At 36.8% G+C, this 23,489-nt stretch overlaps 2 protein-coding genes across 2 annotated transcripts; one reads left to right on the forward strand and one right to left on the reverse strand.

Moving 5' to 3' along the window:
- Positions 1-7,509: 7,509 nt before the first annotated feature.
- LOC128208377 (uncharacterized) lies at positions 7,510-10,825 on the forward strand. Its single transcript, XM_052911937.1, has 8 exons — positions 7,510-7,513; positions 7,770-7,944; positions 8,143-8,243; positions 9,200-9,304; positions 9,396-9,521; positions 9,776-9,891; positions 10,202-10,319; positions 10,668-10,825. The coding sequence occupies exons 1-8, from the start codon at positions 7,510-7,512 to the stop codon at positions 10,823-10,825; spliced, it is 903 nt and encodes a 300-aa protein (XP_052767897.1).
- Positions 10,826-12,300: 1,475 nt separating this feature from the next.
- On the reverse strand, positions 12,301-17,237 carry LOC128209895 (uncharacterized). Its single transcript, XM_052914154.1, has 5 exons — positions 17,083-17,237; positions 14,027-14,272; positions 13,692-13,847; positions 13,172-13,500; positions 12,301-13,015 (listed from the first exon to the last, which is right to left on the reverse strand). Exons 1-5 carry the CDS (start codon positions 17,150-17,152, stop codon positions 12,698-12,700), a joined length of 1,119 nt encoding a protein of 372 aa, XP_052770114.1. The 5' UTR covers positions 17,153-17,237; the 3' UTR covers positions 12,301-12,697.
- Between the last annotated feature and the right edge of the window lie 6,252 nt (positions 17,238-23,489).

The raw sequence follows: 23,489 nt of genomic DNA on the forward strand, positions 1-23,489 counted from the left end.
CATTACCAGGAACTATCGAGTATGCATCGCCAAGTGTCAGATTGTTTTCGGTGTAGAACGATTCCAGCTCAAACTCTGTGAAGTAGAACATCACTTTACTGGTTCTCCCATCTCGCCGGGCTGTCAGGTTTGGTCGCACGGTCACTGAGCACTCAGAACCTGTCGTGGGTCTAGGCTGTGAGAAGTCGAAACTAAGTTTGCCCGCCGTTGACGACTCTCCGACTGTCTTGCTACACAAGTCTTCCATCCGGTCTGCAGTAGAACCATACAATAACATGTGATGATGTACAGGAAAGGAGACGCACGAAGGACACATCAATGAAAAAAATAATTACCTGTTTTACAATATTAAGCTGAAGCAATAAAAATGGATCTAAACAACTCAAGATCAACATAAACAAAGCGAATGCACATCATTTTTAACAATATGAGTAGCAACTGTAATTTGAAAATAAAGTGCAATTCTCTAACATGATTTACATTTAACAAGACATATCCCTTGTTACACAAGATAACACGTTGTGGGGAGATGATAAGTATGTATGCTGACAGGACAGCACATCCGATTAACAAGCTAATACATCATGTAGACATGTTACATACAAAACATACGTTTGGAATAATATAAGACAATATTAAGAAAAAATCATAAAAAAGGACTGACTATCATATTATTTGACAAGGCAGAAAACTCAGATTTTAAATAAAAACATATATTTAACGCAACAAATATATATGCTCAGAGCATCTCTACAATTTACCTATTCAACTTTACATATTCAATTGTTCAAATTTCAGGTTTCAGACAGAGATATTGACGGATATAATCTTGGACTACTACATTTGTTTGGAAATTCCGTCTCAGATATCACCCAAATACATCATATACATAGTTACAGGTAACACCATCACCAAGCAAATACGATAACCATAAAAATTATAAAACCGAATATGTAAGAAAATATTAAAAAATTGTTTTTAAATATGCACATATTTAAAAATAAATAAAAACAAAATCAATATTTTTTCACATATTCGGTATTATAATTTTTAGTGAGGAATTATAAGATTTTTTTGATTTAAAAAAAAAAAATTGAGTTTGAAAATCCGGTGCCAGTGATGTATGGTTATCGTGTATCGTTCCTGCTCTTTCTATTTATCATCGTCCACGCTTTCCAACCCTTTCCTTTGTAACAAGTGGCGTCCCTCATGTGAGTCCATTCATTTCCATTGGTTCATTTGCTGTAACTGAAACTGTCATGAACAGCAACTCATCTGTGATTATGCACCAGTCAATTGTAACCACAGCACCCCCCCCAGGTCCGGGGAATAGCGGGGACTTTGACTTTCGGTCCAGCCAACCCCGGCTAAAATCCACGCCCTGCGGGGACGAACAGATGGTTAAATCCCCACCAAATGCCCCCGCACCCCAGGGACCCTAGGTTAGGCCCATTCCCCGCTATATTTAAAGCGAAGACAAAACAACCGCATTCACCCGGCACTGCGGGGCCACCTGAAAGGTAAATACATGGCCCATTTCCCCGGCTATCCCCGGTATACCCCCGGACCTGGGGGGGGGGGGCCGTGGTTACAATTGACTGGTGCATTACGACTAACAACCACTTCATTCATTCATTCATTCATTCATATGTAACAAGCTGTACTGCATCTTCGTATATACAATAGTAGCAATACAATGACTAATTTGGAATGAAATTATTTGTAGAAAGTTATGTCACGAGACACACACTTTTGATTACTGACAAATGAATATCAGCTGAATAATTTCCATAATGATAACATACACTATATAAAGAAACGTTAATTTTTTGTACCATTTTCAGAGACAGATGCTGTATCAGGTGACGAATTCACGAGCAACCTGACAGCCGCGTGCGATAACACAGGATATAGGTCGCCACAAAGGACACTGATTGCCATAAGCGCAGGTATCTCAATTTTCTACCCTCCCTTTATTTTTCTTACAGATAAACATACCAAATGAACCATTTTCCAATATGATATATTGAAATGTTACAGACGTCGCCGTGAAGGAGTTGAAAATCACTCTTCCAAATGTGGTACGCGGTGTTTATGACGCTAACGTCACCTTCCCAAACGGTCAGACCGGAAATGAGACCATAGTCAACGTGTGTAATGATACAAGTATTATCTCAATCGCAGTGGAAAACACCACACGGAATGTTGGATTTTCAAGTATATTTTCACTTTTGCACTTATGTTCACACATTCCATTTTTAAAGGCGTTTTTTAGAACGTTCTATGGTTATCAGATATTTCGCCAAGTATTTGTCTGGTCATGGTACACAAAACATTTCTATATATGTAAACAAACAAATCAATTAAAACGAAGAGATCATCCTCTTGACTGCTTTATAGCGACACTGATTCAATTCCAGGCTCTGGGGTTTTGTTCGGAATGAACTACTCTACGATAGATTCCATAACCTTTATCTATACCAGCAACAATGATACGGCGACGAACGGCGTCACCACATACAGCTTTGTGTGCTGGGTAAAACCTTGCGGAAATCAGGGCATTTTGTCAACTCGAGGGAACCCTGTCGTCTGAACAATACCCAATAAAACTACTTATTTTGATCGCCCTAATCCAGTTATGAAGTTTATAACAGACCCTTTTTACCATGCTTGTATTCTTAAATACGATTCACCAGAAACGAGATAATTGACCAGTGTCGTTTACGTACATGTTGTTGTTTTTATACTAGGCCCTAGTCTAGGGTTCGTTTTTCTTTTCCCGGTCATTATTCTAATGGAGTCATTGTTTTTCGTTACACCGGTATTGACATAATCTCTTTTCACAGGCTGTCGAGTCTACCGATGGGTATGTGCACGCCACTGTGTTCCCGGAGCTGTGCAAGGACGGTCAAAACGGGACCGCCGTTCCTTCAGGCGGTCAGATTCTCGTCCTTAATCCATCTGGTATGAGTGTAAAAATGTTGCCGTATTAAATTCTGACTATAGAATGTTTATGTCGAATGCTAAGTTACTTTTGTATGTGTATTGAATGTTTTAGTTCACATGATATTATTATAATATATATTTATAAATGTGTCTCACGTTTTTTTTAATATTCCAGTTACCTGTCGTAAGTACATACAGTTTGTATCATTTCATTTCCCGTGTTTCTGATTAAATCAATAGTGCAATCCAAACATTAGTTTCTTCTTTATATTATAAAGAGCAAATTAATACGAAATAAAAACGCTGTAAAAGCGTGTTAGTAACTTATTATTAAGAGTAAACCTTTGTATATTTTTTCTTATTTAGCAACATCATCCGAAGATGCAGATGACGTCACTGTGTACATCATCATTGGAATCGTTCTAGGCGTTATTCTAATTGTGGCTGCTGTTATATTTGTGTTTGTCTGCCTGAAAAAGAGACACAAGCCTCAGGTTTGTTTGGATGACTTTAGCCACAGTTAATATTTGTATCAATTGTTAGACTTAAACGGCCTCTGAATTCTAAATAAGCTGATACCGGAAAACATGGCTAATGAAAGGAAGAAGCGAACACTCAACAGCAGACCTAAATCTTCAAGTGATGTGTCGAAAATGAAATTAAGCAAAGGAACTGCTACAATGAAAAAGCCGGTTACAAAGAATGTAGCTGTTCAGGCGTCTGTTTGGATGGGACCGATAAATCCGGCCAACCGGACCAAGACAGCACTGAAGGAATGTTCTTTACCCTCCACTCCACCAAGTCCAAACAAGTTTGAACCATACATCGGCTACATCAAGCGTCCACTAGCAAGAGCAAATACCGATGTAGAAAAGGATTCACCAATGCTTCGATCAAGTACAACATTAGAAAGAAGCGAACCACCGAATAAGCGTTTGAAATGTGTGCCGAAAAGAAAAACAGTTGAAAACAGCCCAAGAGAAACGCTTATTACTCACATTAAAGATATTGACAGAAGGTCGTTAAGCCATTATTCGTCAGAATTTGAAAGGCTGCACCCTTTTCCAAGAGAAGGAAATCCTCAGCGTTATATAACTAATAATGACCTTATAAACTCTACTGAAAAAAATAATTGAACCAACAGTTGATAACAAATATAATAATCTATTAGGGAACAAAGGATTATTGGGCGAATCTAGCATACTTGACGAGAAAACTGATAACGCAAGCAAAAGAGAAGAATCAAACGCAGCACATAATGTTATAAGCGTTTCGTCCGCAAAAACAGAGAAAAAACGGTGGACTTTAAAGAAAACGAAAATAAACCTTCTGATGCCGAGACACCTCATGCAGTTCGGAGAGAGAAAACATTTAATACGGAGAAATCCAGGCCTTTGACTACTGAGGGCCGGATCGGAGCGGACAGCAAACTTGGTGTTAACCTGGAAAGGGAGGGTTCTGTTCGAAAGGTCAGCTCCGCCAACATGGACAGATCGCGACATAAGCTTACAGGTGTATACAGTTATAACTCCCCATATGCGCTATCACGTGCCCAGAAGGAGTATGTAACAGCGAAACGAACCTGGGTCAGACAGAAGGTGTTGCAGTCTACTCAGAATAAACAACAATTTCAGGTCGTCCGGAGGCAAGAAAATGAACGTGCATTTGAAAAGTGGCTGAAGGAAAAAACGGCTTCTGTACAAAGACTGAAAACGAGGTATTCTAGAGCTCGCCCATCTTCTCCGAAACGACGACTTTCTAGAAAGTCTTCATTGTTATCAAAGAAGATGCCAGCGAAAGATGAGCCTAAAAGTGACGAGGACGCTTTAATTGTTGGAAAAGAGAACACCGAAAACACTGAATAGGCCTTTAATTCTGGATAGTATCACTGCCGCTGAAATGCCATTGTTAAAACGGGTGTTTGTAGTGTGGTTTGTACATTTCATGTGTAGTTTCGATCGCATATGTTATTTGCTTTCCGGAAAAAAATATGATAAAGAAAACCTAAAATGCCCTTTAAAACTCTTTAAATGGTCATTATAATGTTTGACAACTTTTATTTCTTTGCAGGTGTATGTGCAAGTTAAAACACTTTATTACAATGAACAGACGCTTAAAAGTATTGTGATATAAATGAACATATAAAAATACACAAACTAAAGTGTAACATTCTTAGCAAATAATGTGCACATGTTCAAATGCTTAAGTATAAGTGTAATAAAACAATATCAACAAAAACATGAATGAGTACATCTTCCGCGTACTAATAAATCAAAGTCACATACCCTTTTCAAAAAACAAATTCATAGAGTCATTTTCGGCAAGAACTTTCAAAGCATAAACACAATTTTCGTTATTGAACGGCGTGACAAATGTAATACTCTAACTACAACCATTCAAGCGCAGTATGGTGGTGGTGGGTATTTGTCGTTCATGGACCGCCAGTAAGGAGACCTCATGACCTCGTCGTATGATGGCGGGGCAACACTAGGTAAAGGGGCGGACCGTTCCGGTGGAGTAAGGAAGTTCCGGTTCGGCCCCGTGCTGTCAAAGTTCAACACAATATCATTTCGAATTATCAGATGCGATCGTTCTATAGATGGATAACCATTCTCTTCGGACGAATTACTACTTGCGCGTGAGTTCCATCTAGAAACATTGTCGACTGTTAAAGCATTTCTACTTGCATCAGTCGCTGCTGCGGTCGTTTCAGTCTGTAAAAAGACATATCACACGAAGTCAATATGGCGTAATTTGCATATATACAGACAGTTCAATTTGTGGTTACGAAAATGACGGAAAGATAATAATATATGTTCTCAAATGTTATGTATTTGCTTAATGAAATTAAACACTAGACATCCCATTACCTCATTCCGCTGTGATCGTCTGGATGTAGAAGCAAGCATTTTGTCAATCGTTTCACAATTTTTGAAAAAGCCATGATTCCGTAAGGCTCGCAGTACGCGAAAGACGAAATATACGGCTATCACTACATCTATAACTATTCCCAAGTTCTTCATTTGATTTATTAAGCTACCCCACCACGTCAATTCCCCCACCTTCGAGACATGGCACTCGGCCTCGTCTGTATACCCACACTCGTGAAGGTCCTCGCCCAGCGAGCAGTAAAACTCTGTTGGCACACATCTCTTGCTCAAACCACATTTTCTTGATTGTCCGTCGTCGACACAAGGACCTGATGATACATGTAAAATTTATGATAAGTAACTTGAAGTGTAGTTGAATAAACCACAACGAAATTTATTCAAACAGAAATGTATACGCTAAATGCATAATGTTGATTTCAAAACTTATAAGAAGATCATGTCATGCTCTCAAACTAGAACAAACCAAAAGAGAATGTATCCAATTCAAAGAATATCCTACCATCGTAATATGAAATGTATTTCAAGGTAAACTTGGCGTTCCTGAATCTTGCTCCGTACTTGTTCCACATGAACATGACCCGGAAGTGGTCTGAGTACGTGGAGAAGAAGGATTTCAACAGCGTGTCGTTTTTGCCGCACATTTCCTTCTGGGTACCTGAACGAAAAACAGGCTGGTATAGAGGATAATCATCAAATATCTAAATACTTTATTTATTTAGTCTATGATAAAGAACATTAATTCACAAAGTTGGTCATTGTTACGTAAATTGTACTTCCTTTAAAACATGTTAATATCTATAAAATGTGTATTTACAGCGTTCTAAATGACATTACCAGGAACTATCGAGTATGCATCGCCAAGTGTCAGATTGTTTTCGGTGTAGAACGATTCCAGCTCAAACTCTGTGAAGTAGAACATCACTTTACTGGTTCTCCCATCTCGCCGGGCTGTCAGGTTTGGTCGCACGGTCACTGAGCACTCAGAACCTGTCGTGGGTCTAGGCTGTGAGAAGTCGAAACTAAGTTTGCCCGCCGTGGACGACTCTCCGACTGTCTTGCTACACAAGTCTTCCATCCGGTCTGCAGCAGAACCATACAATAACATGTGATGATGTACAGGAAAGGAGACGCACGAAGGACACATCAATGAAAAAAATAATTACCTGTTTTACAATATTAAGCTGAAGCAATAAAAATGGATCTAAACAACTCAAGATCAACATAAACAAAGCGAATGCACATCATTTTTAACAATATGAGTAGCAACTGTAATTTGAAAATAAAGTGCAATTCTCTAACATGATTTACATTTAACAAGACATATCCCTTGTTACACAAGATAACACGTTGTGGGGAGATGATAAGTATGTATGCTGACAGGACAGCACATCCGATTAACAAGCTAATACATCATGTAGACATGTTACATACAAAACATACGTTTGGAATAATATAAGACAATATTAAGAAAAAATCATAAAAAAGGACTGACTATCATATTATTTGACAAGGTGACAGTTAAGAAGATGTAAAGCCTCTATGCTAAATAGCATGTCAAGTTGAGAATTTAGGATCCTTTTTTAACAAGACGGACGTTCATGAAGAACACAACTTGAAATATCAACAAAAGAATAGCGTATAGCAGCGTTCATATGATTAGTAAACAAACGACATGAGTAATATGTGTATTTAGTGGATTTAAATCCTATGACATGTTCTTTAATGTAATACGGATCTTTTTCATGTATCTGTTGTTTCTGACTTTGAAAAGAACACGTAAGTACGCGACTATTTGCAGTATAAGTCAACAATCGTCGTTCATTATGGTATACAATATAATGAGATACCTATTACTTAAAACAAATATTTAACAGAACTCACAGACAGTAGTTCATAATACACGAGAGTGCTAGGATCATTGTTTTCTCTCAGATGGGGCGTGCACGTTACCTATTTCGAAAGGAACCTGGGTGACGTCTTCACGTGGCACGTGGACAGTCGGTGACAACCAAACTTACGTAGAGAACTTCCGGTCAAAAGTAAACGTCAACCAACCAACGGTCACACTCAGCTGTGAGCAGAATTCCGCCGACCTCTTTGTGTTGGGGTAAGCTGCAAATGTCCCGAAGTGTTAAGAAAATGCCGGAAGTCCGAAATAAGATTGAGGCCGTTATGCATTAACATTAAAAGGCAGAAAACTCAGATTTTAAATAAAAACATATATTTAACGCAACAAATATATATGCTCAGAGCATCTCTACAATATACCTATTCAACTTTACATATTCAATTGTTCAAATTTCAGGTTTCAGACAGAGATATTGACGGATATAATCTTGGACTACTACATTTGTTTGGAAATTCCGTCTCAGATATCACCCAAATACATCATATACATAGTTACAGGTAACACCATCACCAAGCAAATACGATAACCATAAAAATTATAAAACCGAATATGTAAGAAAATATTAAAAAATTGTTTTTAAATATGCACATATTTAAAAATAAATAAAAACAAAATCAATATTTTTTCACATATTCGGTATTATAATTTTTAGTGAGGAATTATAAGATTTTTTTGATTTAAAAAAAAATAATTGAGTTTGAAAATCCGGTGCCAGTGATGTATGGTTATCGTGTATCGTTCCTGCTCTTTCTATTTATCATCGTCCACGCTTTCCAACCCTTTCCTTTGTAACAAGTGGCGTCCCTCATGTGAGTCCATTCATTTCCATTGGTTCATTTGCTGTAACTGAAACTGTCATGAACAGCAACTCATCTGTGATTATGCACCAGTCAATTGTAACCACAGCCCCCCCCCCCCCCCCCCCAGGTCCGGGGAATAGCGGGGACTTTGACTTTCGGTCCAGCCAACCCCGGCTAAAATCCACGCCCTGCGGGGACGAACAGATGGTTAAATCCCCGCCAAATGCCCCCGCACCCCAGGGACCCTAGGTTAGGCCCATTCCCCGCTATATTTAAAGCGAAGACAAAACAACCGCATTCACCCGGCACTGCGGGGCCACCTGAAAGGTAAATACATGGCCCATTTCCCCGGCTATCCCCGGTATACCCCCGGACCTGGGGGGGGGGGGGGCCGTGGTTACAATTGACTGGTGCATTACGACTAACAACCACTTCATTCATTCATTCATTCATTCATATGTAACAAGCTGTACTGCATCTTCGTATATACAATAGTAGCAATACAATGACTAATTTGGAATGAAATTATTTGTAGAAAGTTATGTCACGAGACACACACTTTTGATTACTGACAAATGAATATCAGCTGAATAATTTCCATAATGATAACATACACTATATAAAGAAACGTTAATTTTTTGTACCATTTTCAGAGACAGATGCTGTATCAGGTGACGAATTCACGAGCAACCTGACAGCCGCGTGCGATAACACAGGATATAGGTCGCCACAAAGGACACTGATTGCCATAAGCGCAGGTATCTCAATTTTCTACCCTCCCTTTATTTTTCTTACAGATAAACATACCAAATGAACCATTTTCCAATATGATATATTGAAATGTTACAGACGTCGCCGTGAAGGAGTTGAAAATCACTCTTCCAAATGTGGTACGCGGTGTTTATGACGCTAACGTCACCTTCCCAAACGGTCAGACCGGAAATGAGACCATAGTCAACGTGTGTAATGATACAAGTATTATCTCAATCGCAGTGGAAAACACCACACGGAATGTTGGATTTTCAAGTATATTTTCACTTTTGCACTTATGTTCACACATTCCATTTTTAAAGGCGTTTTTTAGAACGTTCTATGGTTATCAGATATTTCGCCAAGTATTTGTCTGGTCATGGTACACAAAACATTTCTATATATGTAAACAAACAAATCAATTAAAACGAAGAGATCATCCTCTTGACTGCTTTATAGCGACACTGATTCAATTCCAGGCTCTGGGGTTTTGTTCGGAATGAACTACTCTACGATAGATTCCATAACCTTTATCTATACCAGCAACAATGATACGGCGACGAACGGCGTCACCACATACAGCTTTGTGTGCTGGGTAAAACCTTGCGGAAATCAGGGCATTTTGTCAACTCGAGGGAACCCTGTCGTCTGAACAATACCCAATAAAACTACTTATTTTGATCGCCCTAATCCAGTTATGAAGTTTATAACAGACCCTTTTTACCATGCTTGTATTCTTAAAAACGATTCACCAGAAACGAGATAATTGACCAGTGTCGTTTACGTACATGTTGTTGTTTTTATACTAGGCCCTAGTCTAGGGTTCGTTTTTCTTTTCCCGGTCATTATTCTAATGGAGTCATTGTTTTTCGTTACACCGGTATTGACATAATCTCTTTTCACAGGCTGTCGAGTCTACCGATGGGTATGTGCACGCCACTGTGTTCCCGGAGCTGTGCAAGGACGGTCAAAACGGGACCGCCGTTCCTTCAGGCGGTCAGATTCTCGTCCTTAATCCATCTGGTATGAGTGTAAAAATGTTGCCTATTAAATTCTGACTATAGAATGTTTATGTCGAATGCTAAGTTACTTTTGTATGTGTATTGAATGTTTTAGTTCACATGATATTATTATAATATATATTTATAAATGTGTCTCACGTTTTTTTTTAATATTCCAGTTACCTGTCGTAAGTACATACAGTTTGTATCATTTCATTTCCCGTGTTTCTGATTAAATCAATAGTGCAATCCAAACATTAGTTTCTTCTTTATATTATAAAGAGCAAATTAATACGAAATAAAAACGCTGTAAAAGCGTGTTAGTAACTTATTATTAAGAGTAAACCTTTGTATATTTTTTCTTATTTAGCAACATCATCCGAAGATGCAGATGACGTCACTGTGTACATCATCATTGGAATCGTTCTAGGCGTTATTCTAATTGTGGCTGCTGTTATATTTGTGTTTGTCTGCCTGAAAAAGAGACACAAGCCTCAGGTTTGTTTGGATGACTTTAGCCACAGTTAATATTTGTATCAATTGTTAGACTTAAACGGCCTCTGAATTCTAAATAAGCTGATACCGAAAAACATGGCTAATGAAAGGAAGAAGCGAACACTCAACAGCAGACCTAAATCTTCAAGTGATGTGTCGAAAATGAAATTAAGCAAAGGAACTGCTACAATGAAAAAGCCGGTTACAAAGAATGTAGCTGTTCAGGCGTCTATTTGGATGGGACCGATAAATCCGGCCAACCGGACCAAGACAGCACTGAAGGAATGTTCTTTACCCTCCACTCCACCAAGTCCAAACAAGTTTGAACCATACATCGGCTACATCAAGCGTCCACTAGCAAGAGCAAATACCGATGTAGAAAAGGCTTCACCAATGCTTCGATCAAGTACAACATTAGAAAGAAGCGAACCACCGAATAAGCGTTTGAAATGTGTGCCGAAAAGAAAAACAGTTGAAAACAGCCCAAGAGAAACGCTTATTACTCACATTAAAGATATTGACAGAAGGTCGTTAAGCCATTATTCGTCAGAATTTGAAAGGCTGCACCCTTTTCCAAGAGAAGGAAATCCTCAGCGTTATATAACTAATAATGACCTTATAAACTCTACTGAAAAAAATAATTGAACCAACAGTTGATAACAAATATAATAATCTATTAGGGAACAAAGGATTATTGGGCGAATCTAGCATACTTGACGAGAAAACTGATAACGCAAGCAAAAGAGAAGAATCAAACGCAGCACATAATGTTATAAGCGTTTCGTCCGCAAAAACAGAGAAAAAACGGTGGACTTTAAAGAAAACGAAAATAAACTTTCTGATGCCGAGACACCTCATGCAGTTCGGAGAGAGAAAACATTTAATACGGAGAAATCCAGGCCTTTGACTACTGAGGGCCGGATCGGAGCGGACAGCAAACTTGGTGTTAACCTGGAAAGGGAGGGTTCTGTTCGAAAGGTCAGCTCCGCCAACATGGACAGATCGCGACATAAGCTTACAGGTGTATACAGCTATAACTCCCCATATGCGCTATCACGTGCCCAGAAGGAGTATGTAACAGCGAAACGAACCTGGGTCAGACAGAAGGTGTTGCAGTCTACTCAGAATAAACAACAATTTCAGGTCGTCCGGAGGCAAGAAAATGAACGTGCATTTGAAAAGTGGCTGAAGGAAAAAACGGCTTCTGTACAAAGACTGAAAACGAGGTATTCTAGAGCTCGCCCATCTTCTCCGAAACGACGACTTTCTAGAAAGTCTTCATTGTTATCAAAGAAGATGCCAGCGAAAGATGAGCCTAAAAGTGACGAGGACGCTTTAATTGTTGGAAAAGAGAACACCGAAAACACTGAATAGGCCTTTAATTCTGGATAGTATCACTGCCGCGGAAATGCCATTGTTAAAACGGGTGTTTGTAGTGTGGTTTGTACATTTCATGTGTAGTTTCGATCGCATATGTTATTTGCTTTCCGGAAAAAAATATGATAAAGAAAACCTAAAATGCCCTTTAAAACTCTTTAAATGGTCATTATAATGTTTGACAACTTTTATTTCTTTGCAGGTGTATGTGCAAGTTAAAACACTTTATTACAATGAACAGACGCTTAAAAGTATTGTGATATAAATGAACATATAAAAATACACAAACTAAAGTGTAACATTCTTAGCAAATAATGTGCACATGTTCAAATGCTTAAGTATAAGTGTAATAAAACAATATCAACAAAAACATGAATGAGTACATCTTCCGCGTACTAATAAATCAAAGTCACATACCCTTTTCAAAAAACAAATTCATAGAGTCATTTTCGGCAAGAACTTTCAAAGCATAAACACAATTTTCGTTATTGAACGGCGTGACAAATGTAATACTCTAACTACAACCATTCAAGCGCAGTATGGTGGTGGTGGGTATTTGTCTTTCATGGACCGCCAGTAAGGATACCTCATGACCTCGTCGTATGATGGCGGGGCAACACTAGGTAAAGGGGCGGACCGTTCCGGTGGAGTAAGGAAGTTCCGGTTCGGCCCCGTGCTGTCAAAGTTCAACACAATATCATTTCGAATTATCAGATGCGATCGTTCTATAGATGGAATACCATTCTCTTCGGACGAATTACCACTTGCACTTGAGTTCCTTCTAGAAACATTGTCGACTGTTAAAGCATTTCTACTTGCATCAGTCGCTGCTGCGGTCGTTCCAGTCTGTAAAAAGACATATCACACAAAGTCAATATGGCGTAATTTGCATATATACAGACAGTTCAATTTGTGGTTACGAAAATGACGGAAAGATAATAATATATGTTCTCAAATGATATGTATTTGCTTAATGAAATTAAACACTAGACATTATATTACCTCATTCTGCCGTGATCGTCTGGGTGTAGAAGCAAGCATTTTGTCAATCGTTTCACAATTTTTGAAAAAGCCATGATTCCGTAAGGCTCGCAGTACGCGAAAGACGAAATATACGGCTATCACTACAGCTATAACTATTCCCACGTTCTTCATTTGATTTATTAAGCTACCCCACCACGTCAATTCCCCCACCTCCGAGACATGGCACTCGGCCTCGTCTGTGTACCCGCACTCGTGAAGGTCCTCGCCCAGCGAGCAGTAAAACTCTGTTGGCACACATCTTTCGCTCAAATCACATTTTCTTGATTGTCCGTCGTCGACACAAGGACCTGATGATACATGTAAAATTTATGATAAGTAACTAGAAGTGTAGTTGAATAAACCACAACGAAATTTATTCAAACAGAAATGTTAACACTAAATGCATAATGTTGATTTCAAAACTTATAAGAAGATCATGTCATGCTCTCAAACTAGAACAAACCGAAAGAGAATGTATTCAATTCAAGGAATGTCCTACCATCGTAATATGAAATGTATTTCAAGGTAAACTTGGCGTTCCTGAATCTTGCCCCGTACTTGTTCCACCTGAACACAACCCGGAAGTGGTCTGAGTACGTGGAGAAGAAGGATTTCAACAGCGTGTCGTTTTTGCCGCACATTTCCTTCTGGGTACCTGAACGAAAAACAGGCTGGTATAGAGGATAATCATCAAATATCTAAATACTTTATTTATTTAGTCTATGATAAAGAACATTAATTCACAAAGTTGGTCATTGTTACGTAAATTGTACTTCCTTTAAAACATGTTAATATCTCTAAAATGTGTATTTGCAGCGTTCTAAATGACATTACCAGGAACTATCGAGTATGCATCGCCAAGTGTCAGATTGTTTTCGGTGCAGAACGATTCCAGCTCAAACTCTGTGAAGTAGAACATCACTTTACTGGTGCTCCCATCTCGCCGGGCTGTCAGGTTTGGTCGCACGGTCACAGAACACTCAGAACCTGTCGTGAGTCTGGGCTGTGAAAAGTCGAAGCTAAGTTTGCCCGCCGTGGACGACTCTCCGACTGTCTTGCTACACAAGTCTTCCATCTGGTCTGCAGCAGAATCATACAATAACATGTGATGATGTACATGAAAGGAGACGCACGAAGGACACATCAATGAAAAAAATAATTACCTGTTTTACAATATTAAGCTGAAACAATAAAAGTGGATCTAAACAACTCAAGATCAACATAAGCGAATGCACATAATTTTTAACAATATGAGGAGCAACTGTAATTTGAAAATAAAGTGCAATTCTCGAATATGATTTACTTTTAACGAGACATATCCTCTGTTAGACAAGATAACACGTTGTGGGGAGATGATAAGTCTGTATATTGACAGGACAGCACGTCCGATTGACAAGATAATACATCATGTAGACATGTTACATACAAAACATAAGGTTGGAATAATATAAGACAAAATTAAGAAGAAAGCATAAAAAAAGGACTGACTATCATATTATTTGACAAGGTGACAGTTAAGAAGATGTAAAGCCTCTATGCTAAATAGCATGTCAAGTTGAGAATTTAGGATCCTTTTTAACAAGACGGACGTTCATGAAGAACACAACTTGAAATATCAACAAAAGACAGTTCGAAAGAATAGCGTATAACAGCGTTCATATGATTAGTAAACACACGATATGAGTAATATGGAGGTAGATGTTGAATGAAACGTTTATCTCTCAAAGTTTCTTCAACATTAAACGAAAGTTTTATTGTTTCATTCTTGTAATTTGAGTGTAGATAGTTGTACACATAAACAACGATTAAAACATTTCTTCTAAGATCAACAAAACAAATAAAATGGAATGTGTCTTTTATATAAACAGTATTACAGCAAACAACGACGCGTTCGGCTTCGGGCATATCTATCAGTCTGAATTCTAAGTGAATGTACAGATAGTCTAAGGCCAGTGAATTCTTTATATATAGTATTATGTATACTGTAGACAGACCTTTGTTAATGTACAGAACCAATCTGGAGTTATCTACCAACCTACCTCTAAATGTATACGTTTAATCTAAACTGGCAACATTGCCGAATATATACGAGAAACTATTACCATGTTATAATTACTTATCGATGGATTCCCAGATTCCTTAACATCTATAACAATCAGCTAAAACTTGTTCATACGAAGCTTTCTTTAAAAAATACCATTATCAGTATGTATATCATTAAACCAATGTATAATTTATATGAACTTATATAAACGTGTAATCGATACTTGTCAAAGTGTCCATAAATGCAGGCTTAAAGGAGTATTCGGTTTTATCTATATTTTATTAAACTTTGAATTGTATTCTCTTAATATCTTCAGATTTAGAGCAACCCCATATTTCGCATGCATGGTTCATAACAAGTTCAAAAAAAATGACATAGCGCCTTCAGACTAAGGCCATACTATTTACATTTGCACAATAAAGCAATCATAGCCTTAAGGGCGTTACAAGTAATATGATCTTGATTTAGACCAAAGTTCCAAGTACAATTAAATATATTCCCAAGATACTAAGATTTCCTAAGAAACTAATTAAATACGTCGACGGCATCCCTATCGTTAAAACATGACGAGCCAATAACTTTCTTTTTGGTTGGGCCGTCGGCGAAGACATACGTGTTAAACACTTTTAAAGAAAGGTTCGTACATAGAGGATCTGACATGAGTTGTCATTTAATACCAATTTTTATTAAACGAGTTCAGGAAAACTGTTAGTTAGCGAGCCTTTGGCGAGTTTAATAAAAATTGGTATTAAATGACAACGAGTGTCAGATTATATTTATCACATGCTTTTTCCGGTAAAAAAACCCTACCTGTTTCACCTGCGAGGCTGATGAGCCGAATATCACCAAGTGTTGTCATTTCCCGCGCTACATGCATTGCAGGAATGTAGTACCAGGATTTATTTAAAACAGCATATATACCCGATCGTTTAAATTCCGTTTATTTAAGAATGCATTCTCAGATGATATCCAGTAAAAATCACACTGTAAACACTTTAATTTTAACGAAATCTTTCTTTCTGTTATACCGGAAGTGAACATAAACATTATGACGTCATCTAGTAGATGTGACGTCATAATGTTTATGTTCATTTTCGGTTAAAATAAACTAAATTTTGGACGCTTTTAAATTTGCTTTTTCAAATATCAAGACGACATACTTTGTTATCCTCTTAATATTTAGAAAGAAATTCAACTACTCTAACAAAACAAATATTTATTATAGAAATAAAATAAGAATTGAAGGTTTGGTATACAGGAATATTACCAATTAGCAGTTCCTTTTTGCCAATTAACTTTTTCTATAAATGCGGAGCGATATATTTTCTGACCAATAGATGAAGAGCAATGTTATATTACACATGTGTAATATAAAAAAATACGTGATGGTTATATTAAACCGGAAACAAGGTGTAGCATGTGATAAAGTATTTTATCCATTGTACCTTACGCGATCATTTATGATAAGTTGAGTGCTGGATAGATATTAAACAAATGTGCTTCATACGTATTATTCCGTGACTTGTTTTTGCATTCAAAGAAGCATGTTTCAATTGTTTTGTTAATTATCTCATTTGTAATCGTTCATCAGTTGAAATATAAACTATACAAACACTTATTTATGCTAAATGCATTTGCTCTCTAAAATATTTAAATTAAACAGTTTGCGTAAAACATTAATTTGCTTATTGCTTATGTACTACGATATTTGGAGAATTTATAATGAAATACCTTATCCTATGCCTATTATCTCCTGAAAGCAATAATTCAGCAATTAACTGTACTGTGAATTATTTGAAAGACATTCATTTCATTTGTAAAATGAACACAATGAATGTTTACTCACATGTCATTAATTCACCCAATGTCGACATTGTGTGACACATCCACAAAACTAGAAATGTAATTGCTATCATCTTCCAAGTATATCTATATCACATTAAACCCTAACCTAATAATTAAAAAATGATATATTCAAACATAACGTTGGGTAGCCATTCTAACCTTAACTCGATAGTGGCAGGCCTACCGTAGCATGTACACGGGCTATAGGTATACATAAACTGACACTAAATATCGGAGATAAAACTTCCTTAATAATATAAATTTAGATAATTATAATAAACATTTTAAACAGCAAGTTTGTAAGAAGCATTACGTACAAGGGCATTACAGAATGGTAAAGTATATAGCAGTTGGTAAAACAAGGTTGTTACATAAATTTTACTATAGCTGGATAGAAAAGTCTTTGGAAAGTATTGCTAAGAGGAGGAATTTAATTGATCATGTACTTTAAAGTACTAATACATTTTGCTGACATTATGAGAAACTGTTCGTTGCTCCTATGATTGGGCCAATCCCTACCTACAGGCAACCATCCAAATCTCTGCCAGGCCACCGTCCCGACAATATCGGCACCTATCACTGTGTGAAAATGTTAAATGAACAAACCAGTAACACCAAATTTAAGTTTGTTAATTAAGGTTCAAAATGACCACTGAAATAGTTTCTGTTTTTTAATAACACATCTTGTCCAGTGGGTGGTATCATCCATCTGAAAAACTAAACTCACTTTCCGTTAAGACAAAGGAAAATATATATTAAGTGAGACACCTGATGATTCTCATTTTTAAAACTACATAAATTATTCGCACATTGAGCAATTACAAGATGGACCTGTCCAGGTTAGGATGAGCCTATAATTGAGACATCTGACATATCGCACCTTAAAATGTACGACTATGCCTTTATATCGTATTATAACATAAAAGGAAAGTTTCAAACCAGAAGGAAAACACCATGAACATAGAATTAAACAATAAAACATAAATGAATGCTGTAAAATATCCTTCGCAGACGCACCTTAATCGAAAACGGCGGTGAAAACAAAAGTTAATCGTAAAAAGCATTTGAAGCGTTCAGCGTACGGGAATTATAAGAGCACCACTTGGGGAAATCAAACGCCCAACTCTGTTGAGTATGGAATCATAAATGTTGGCCAAATAATGTCGCAGAGAGATGAGATCAATTGAATTGATTAACGAGAAAATCTGTATCATCTAAAATTATACTGTTATAACTTGAAAGGTCATTTGGTCGATCAGTAACTGCAGAAGCATTTTAATTTAACGTAGCTTTTTTTAAAGCATCACCATATAAATCAGGATGAGTAATACCATTTAACGATCACACATTTAAGCCTGTAATTGAATTAAGAGAGAAATTCATAATGCTATTTTGTTTCATATGAAGAGCTATCTCTTTTAATTGAGCTAAAGTTCATACATAAACTCGATTTTTACAAAACCAAAACATGGTATATCGTGATAAACTTATTTTAAGAAAAAATACCTTTTATTTCTCAAACTTCTTTAAAAGTTTACGACTAGACAATTTATACCAGAACGAAAGTAGTGTGATTAGCTTACTCGTTTTATAAGGGACTTAATATCGTTCGAGAAATCTGGGCATGTTGTGAATGTCATTATCCTATCCAACACATGGCCCCACTTTCTCCCAAGTACCTCATTTCAATACGCCAACTTACATACTTAGTCTTTTTTTCCTTTTTTTTACTCAAATTTAGGTGATCATGATTGATATTTGCTATAATTTTATTTCAATTTAAAAAAAAATATCCATTTTAGAATATAAATATTACTCAAATTAAACAGAAAAAATAGTGAGCTTAGCTTAATCCCGTTATAAAGGACTTAAGATGCTTCGAATATTAGGGAGCTGACCTCCTTTTTCTAAAGGAATGCAATCATGTATCTTTGCTGAACATAAACCGTGATATTATAATCTGTCGTTCACAATCAAGATCAATTTGTATTGAGAATGTATAATTTAGTTTCGAAAGTTACCAAACAAAATTTCTCTATAACATCAAATATGCTTTTCAGTGTAAGAATCAAGTTTTACATACAGTCAACTGTTATCGAGCATATGTATAGGCACACATCTTGAACGTGTGCATGACGTGTGACAAGTTGCGGTGTTGCTGCATGTGAAGTAGCATCTGTGGCAATTCTCATGTATCGAGGCTTCGTACTGCCTGGTGTTGCTATGTGCCTTAATCAGCGGTTCATTGTGTGTTGCGTTCGGTGAGGTCAACGCCACTACCATCCCACTACTGTCAACATTAAAAGTGCCGTAGCCGATTATTCAAGCCTTAACATAATTGAGAATCTTAAAAATATTAAGCCAGTTTCGTGATTAATATTGTTGCCGTCTGTCGTCAACATATTTCTTATTAGACAGACTACTGACGAGCCAATACCAAGAGTACCTGTTAACCTGTAACTTTGACGTTTTAAAATATGTTTTAATTATTTTGAGTTGTTTTCGTGTTTGTTTGCATTTTATACAAATATAAAAAAAGGTTAATAAGACTGCTGAACAATACCTCTTCATGTCTGGATTTTCTGCCGCTCGACTTGTAAAATCTTCAGATGACCTGAAATTCTTTCACACAGGTCTTTGTTCGAACTCGTACAAATATGCGGGACAATACTACAAGGGAAAATACAAGGAGAAGCCCAAATGTCGAAAAATTAATAAACCCTGTTTAGGGGCACAAGGCATGGGCAAAAATGACAGTCAACTATAGACACAGACGACAGTCAACTATAGACACAGACGACAGTCAACTATAGACACAGACGACAGTCAACTATAGACACAGACGACAGTCAACTATAGACACAGACGACAGTCAACTATAGACACAAACATAACATCAATACACAAATACAAACACCAAAAACAAGCCATACCCGCATAAAAAATGCTTTCCCGTTTTATGATGGGATTACCGCCCTGGAACGGTCAGTGAAACAAGAGATCACTGAAACTCCAGTCTACATGGCCCTTAAACTAGTAAGAATGGACATAATCCCACACTTGTCCCACCATTTATCAATCATTCCTAAATTTAAAAAAAAAAATTATTATTGTTTATAAAAATATAAGTCTCATCAGAGCTGTAATCAACTTGAAAACAATGAAGAATTACTCAAGGTGCAGTACAGCTCCACCGGCACAAACCGGATGTTCAGCTGACACTTGGACTGGTAATGGTCACTGCAGCCTCATGTAGCACCGCGCAGGTAACATTAACATTTTAGTCTTTGCTATGAAATAAAAAAAATTGACATTCAGGTTACTGTTTAGCCACACCTAAACCAAACGGTTTGAGTGGAAAAGTACATGTGCAGTGCCCGAGTACATATACATGGCCATAAGGCTTCCCAACACCCCATAACATTGTTAAACGAAAGGATAGGAATGCTCTAAAGAATTAATGTACTTAACAACAGATCAAAATTGTAAATTACATGGAAAATTGATAAAAGAAATTCTTTTAAGTTGAAGAAAAGAAAAGCAAATATTTTGGTTATGACCCTTAGTCCTTCGACTTCCGAATGTAACAAGGGGATGAAGAACAACGATTGTCTCAAATCAGTTCGTTGTTGTAAATTACACAAGGGCAACCGAGCAGGAAATGGGTAAAGTAGAACACAACGTGGTTACTGCCAAAATGGCGTGTGCTGATCTCCTGGGGCCGCACACTGACCGCAGTTGTGTATGACCACGGTAGACAGACGGGCTGACTTGAGATGTTGTTCCCTGGCTTTTAAAGGTCCATCTACCACTTGACCAAAAACATCTTCGAAGAAGTCTTGAGAATGCAGATGGATTTATTTTATATTTATGTTCACTCAAAGAATAATTTTATAATGGTGTATGGTCTTGCGGATAAATTAAACTTATCCTTTTTTACATTTTACTGGTCGTTCCAAGGCGGTACCTATACTGGTAATTTTAGTTTGAACCAGGCACATTTGATTGGAAAACCCCTTAGTGCAATGAATGTTTTATTTCACAAGTGTAATGATTTTGTTTTTAAACCCAAGACTATGTGTCAACTGTTTGACGCCTTTTTTGGCTCCATATTAAATTACTCAGCAGAGGTCTGGGGATTTACTAAATCTAAAGAAATAGAGAGAATTCACTTAAAATCTTGTAAAAGATTATTGAGAGTGAGAACTAATACTTGCAATGCGTGTGTTTATGGGGAATTAGGCAGGTATCCTTTGTATTTGCATAGATATATTCATATATTAAAATATTGGTTCAAGATTGTTACCACTGACAATATTATTATCAAAAAGTATACAGCCGAGCTGTGTACTATTGCACTAAAGGTTGTCGCAATTGGGTTTATAATGTTAAAAAATGTTAGATGATTTTGGCTTTAGCCACGTCTTTGATAATGTTCTAAATATTGATGTAGATGTATTCATTGAAGCTTTCAAGTGTAGATTATACGATACTTTTAAACAATATTGGTTCAGAACAGTTGCAAATAGTAGCGTATTGGATTTATATAGAACAGTTAAATCATGTTTTGCATATGAAACTTACTTAGATATTTTACCAGGAAGTTTAAGATTTTACTTTAGTCGATAACGTCTATCTGTTCATCCACTTCATATTCAAACTGGTAGATATGCCAGAACTAACATACCTATAGCTGAAAGATATTGTCAATGCTGTAATTTTTTGAATATCGAAGATGAATTTCATTTTATATGCATCTGTTCTTATTTTGATGCTCTTAGAAGGAAATATTTAAAAGAAATACTACTTTGTAAAGCCGTCAGTATTAAGATATATCCAGTTAATAAATCCTCTAACAGAACGGAACTTATGAAACTGTATCTTTGTTAACGAATCTCTTAAAATAAGATCAAGCTTACTAAATGTCAATACTTAATTTCATTTATAAACCATGTTCACCTTCTCATTTATTATTTATTGACTGTGTTTGTTTGTCTTTTTGTGTTGTTGTTTTTCTACATGTTTGTATGTTGTAATGTGTATTTATTATTGTTTATTATCATTGCCCATACACGTTGACAAATTGTATTATAATATGTATGTGTTGTGACGATGTACTATGTGCAAGTCAATAAACTGTCTGTCTGTCTGAAAAAATAATATATATATGAGTTGTTTGTGGAGTTTTGTGCTGTTGTTCCATGTTTCTTGTTTGTGATTTTTTGTTTTTGTGTTCAATGTCTTTGGCGTTTTCCCTGTGCCATTAAACGGGGTTTATTTTTAATCTTTTGGCTACTGAGCTTGTTTCTGTAGTTTTACACATAACTATTTATAAATACGAGAAGTTTGTCAAGACACCAACTCGTATTGCTGTACCTAGATGCCTATTTGGCAAAAGAGTTGAAACGAATAAGTCTTTTTCTGATATATCAAGTCAGACTCAACGTTTAACCTCCTGTGCCATAATAAACAAAATAATTTAAAATAGAAAAAAACAACACAACCTTACATTTAAGAGCTGACCGGCAGCTTATGGCACAAATAGTAGCGTCGACAACATAATGTACCAACATTTCAGCTCTAATTGGTCAGTGGTTCTCAGCGGAAGTTACATTATAATTATTACACATAGTTTTACAGGTTGCTGTTACTGATGCACCTAGTGCAAATCATAGATACACACTCAAAAGGTTTCATGGCTCTAAGCCTTTCTCACTCATATTCCACTAGTATTCCTTATTCACCATTTGCAGTCCAAGAGAAACTCTTATAACTTACATTTAAGATTATGACACAAAACCGTTAAGCCATAATTCGTCGGATTTTAAAAGGCTGCAGTATTTTCCGAAAGAAGGAAGTCACCAACATTATATAACCAATATTGACATTTTAAACTCTCTTAAAAAATGACTGCAATGTAACGCCGCATAGCAGCATCTCCGCATAAACGTGTTTTTTTCGTTTAGAGACGGCCGACGACGAACAGGGCGACCACGTTCATGCGGCGACGCTCAACGCATAAAGTAGAAATTGCTTATATAGGGCGCAACTGTGCCTTTTTGCCACATAACGAGGATTAACTTACCCATTTATTATAAAGCGAAAAAATAGAGTTCTAATATTTCAACAATAAAGATGGTGATGACGTTGTTGTTGATGATGATGATGATGGTTGTATGATGCTGTTGATTATGATGATGATAAAGATTAAGACGTAGCATATTACTGTCATTTTGAAAAAATACGGGAAAAGTAAGCAGGCAAATTGGTCAATTTTAAGGTAATATTTTAAAGTTGAGCAAAATTGTTGAAAAGTTTTTATTACTCCCCCTGGAGTGTTCACATCTACATTTTCTTGGTTACAAATGACAAGTGCATAAAACACAATCAATGAAAGAATGACGTCCA

This window comes from Mya arenaria, chromosome 11 (assembly GCF_026914265.1).
Source record: "Mya arenaria isolate MELC-2E11 chromosome 11, ASM2691426v1".
In the NCBI taxonomy this organism is placed as follows: domain Eukaryota; kingdom Metazoa; phylum Mollusca; class Bivalvia; order Myida; family Myidae; genus Mya; species Mya arenaria.

What these genes read in the sequence shown, in the direction of transcription:
- LOC128208377 (XM_052911937.1), top strand. An exon ending in GCCGACCTCTTTGTGTTGGG is followed by an intron (nt 7,945 to 8,142) that starts GTAAGCTGCAAA and finishes TTCAAATTTCAG; the next exon opens with GTTTCAGACAGAGATATTGA. An exon ending in TCTCGTCCTTAATCCATCTG is followed by an intron (nt 10,320 to 10,667) that starts GTATGAGTGTAA and finishes TTTCTTATTTAG; the next exon opens with CAACATCATCCGAAGATGCA.
- LOC128209895 (XM_052914154.1), bottom strand. Translation starts at nt 17,152, where the DNA reads ATGATAGCAATTACATTTCTAGTTTTGTGGATGTGTCACACAATGTCG. An exon ending in ATTGGGTGAATTAATGACAT is followed by an intron (nt 14,273 to 17,082) that starts GTGAGTAAACAT and finishes ATTCTGCTGCAG; the next exon opens with ACCAGATGGAAGACTTGTGT. An exon ending in ATACATTTCATATTACGATG is followed by an intron (nt 13,501 to 13,691) that starts GTAGGACATTCC and finishes ATGTATCATCAG; the next exon opens with GTCCTTGTGTCGACGACGGA.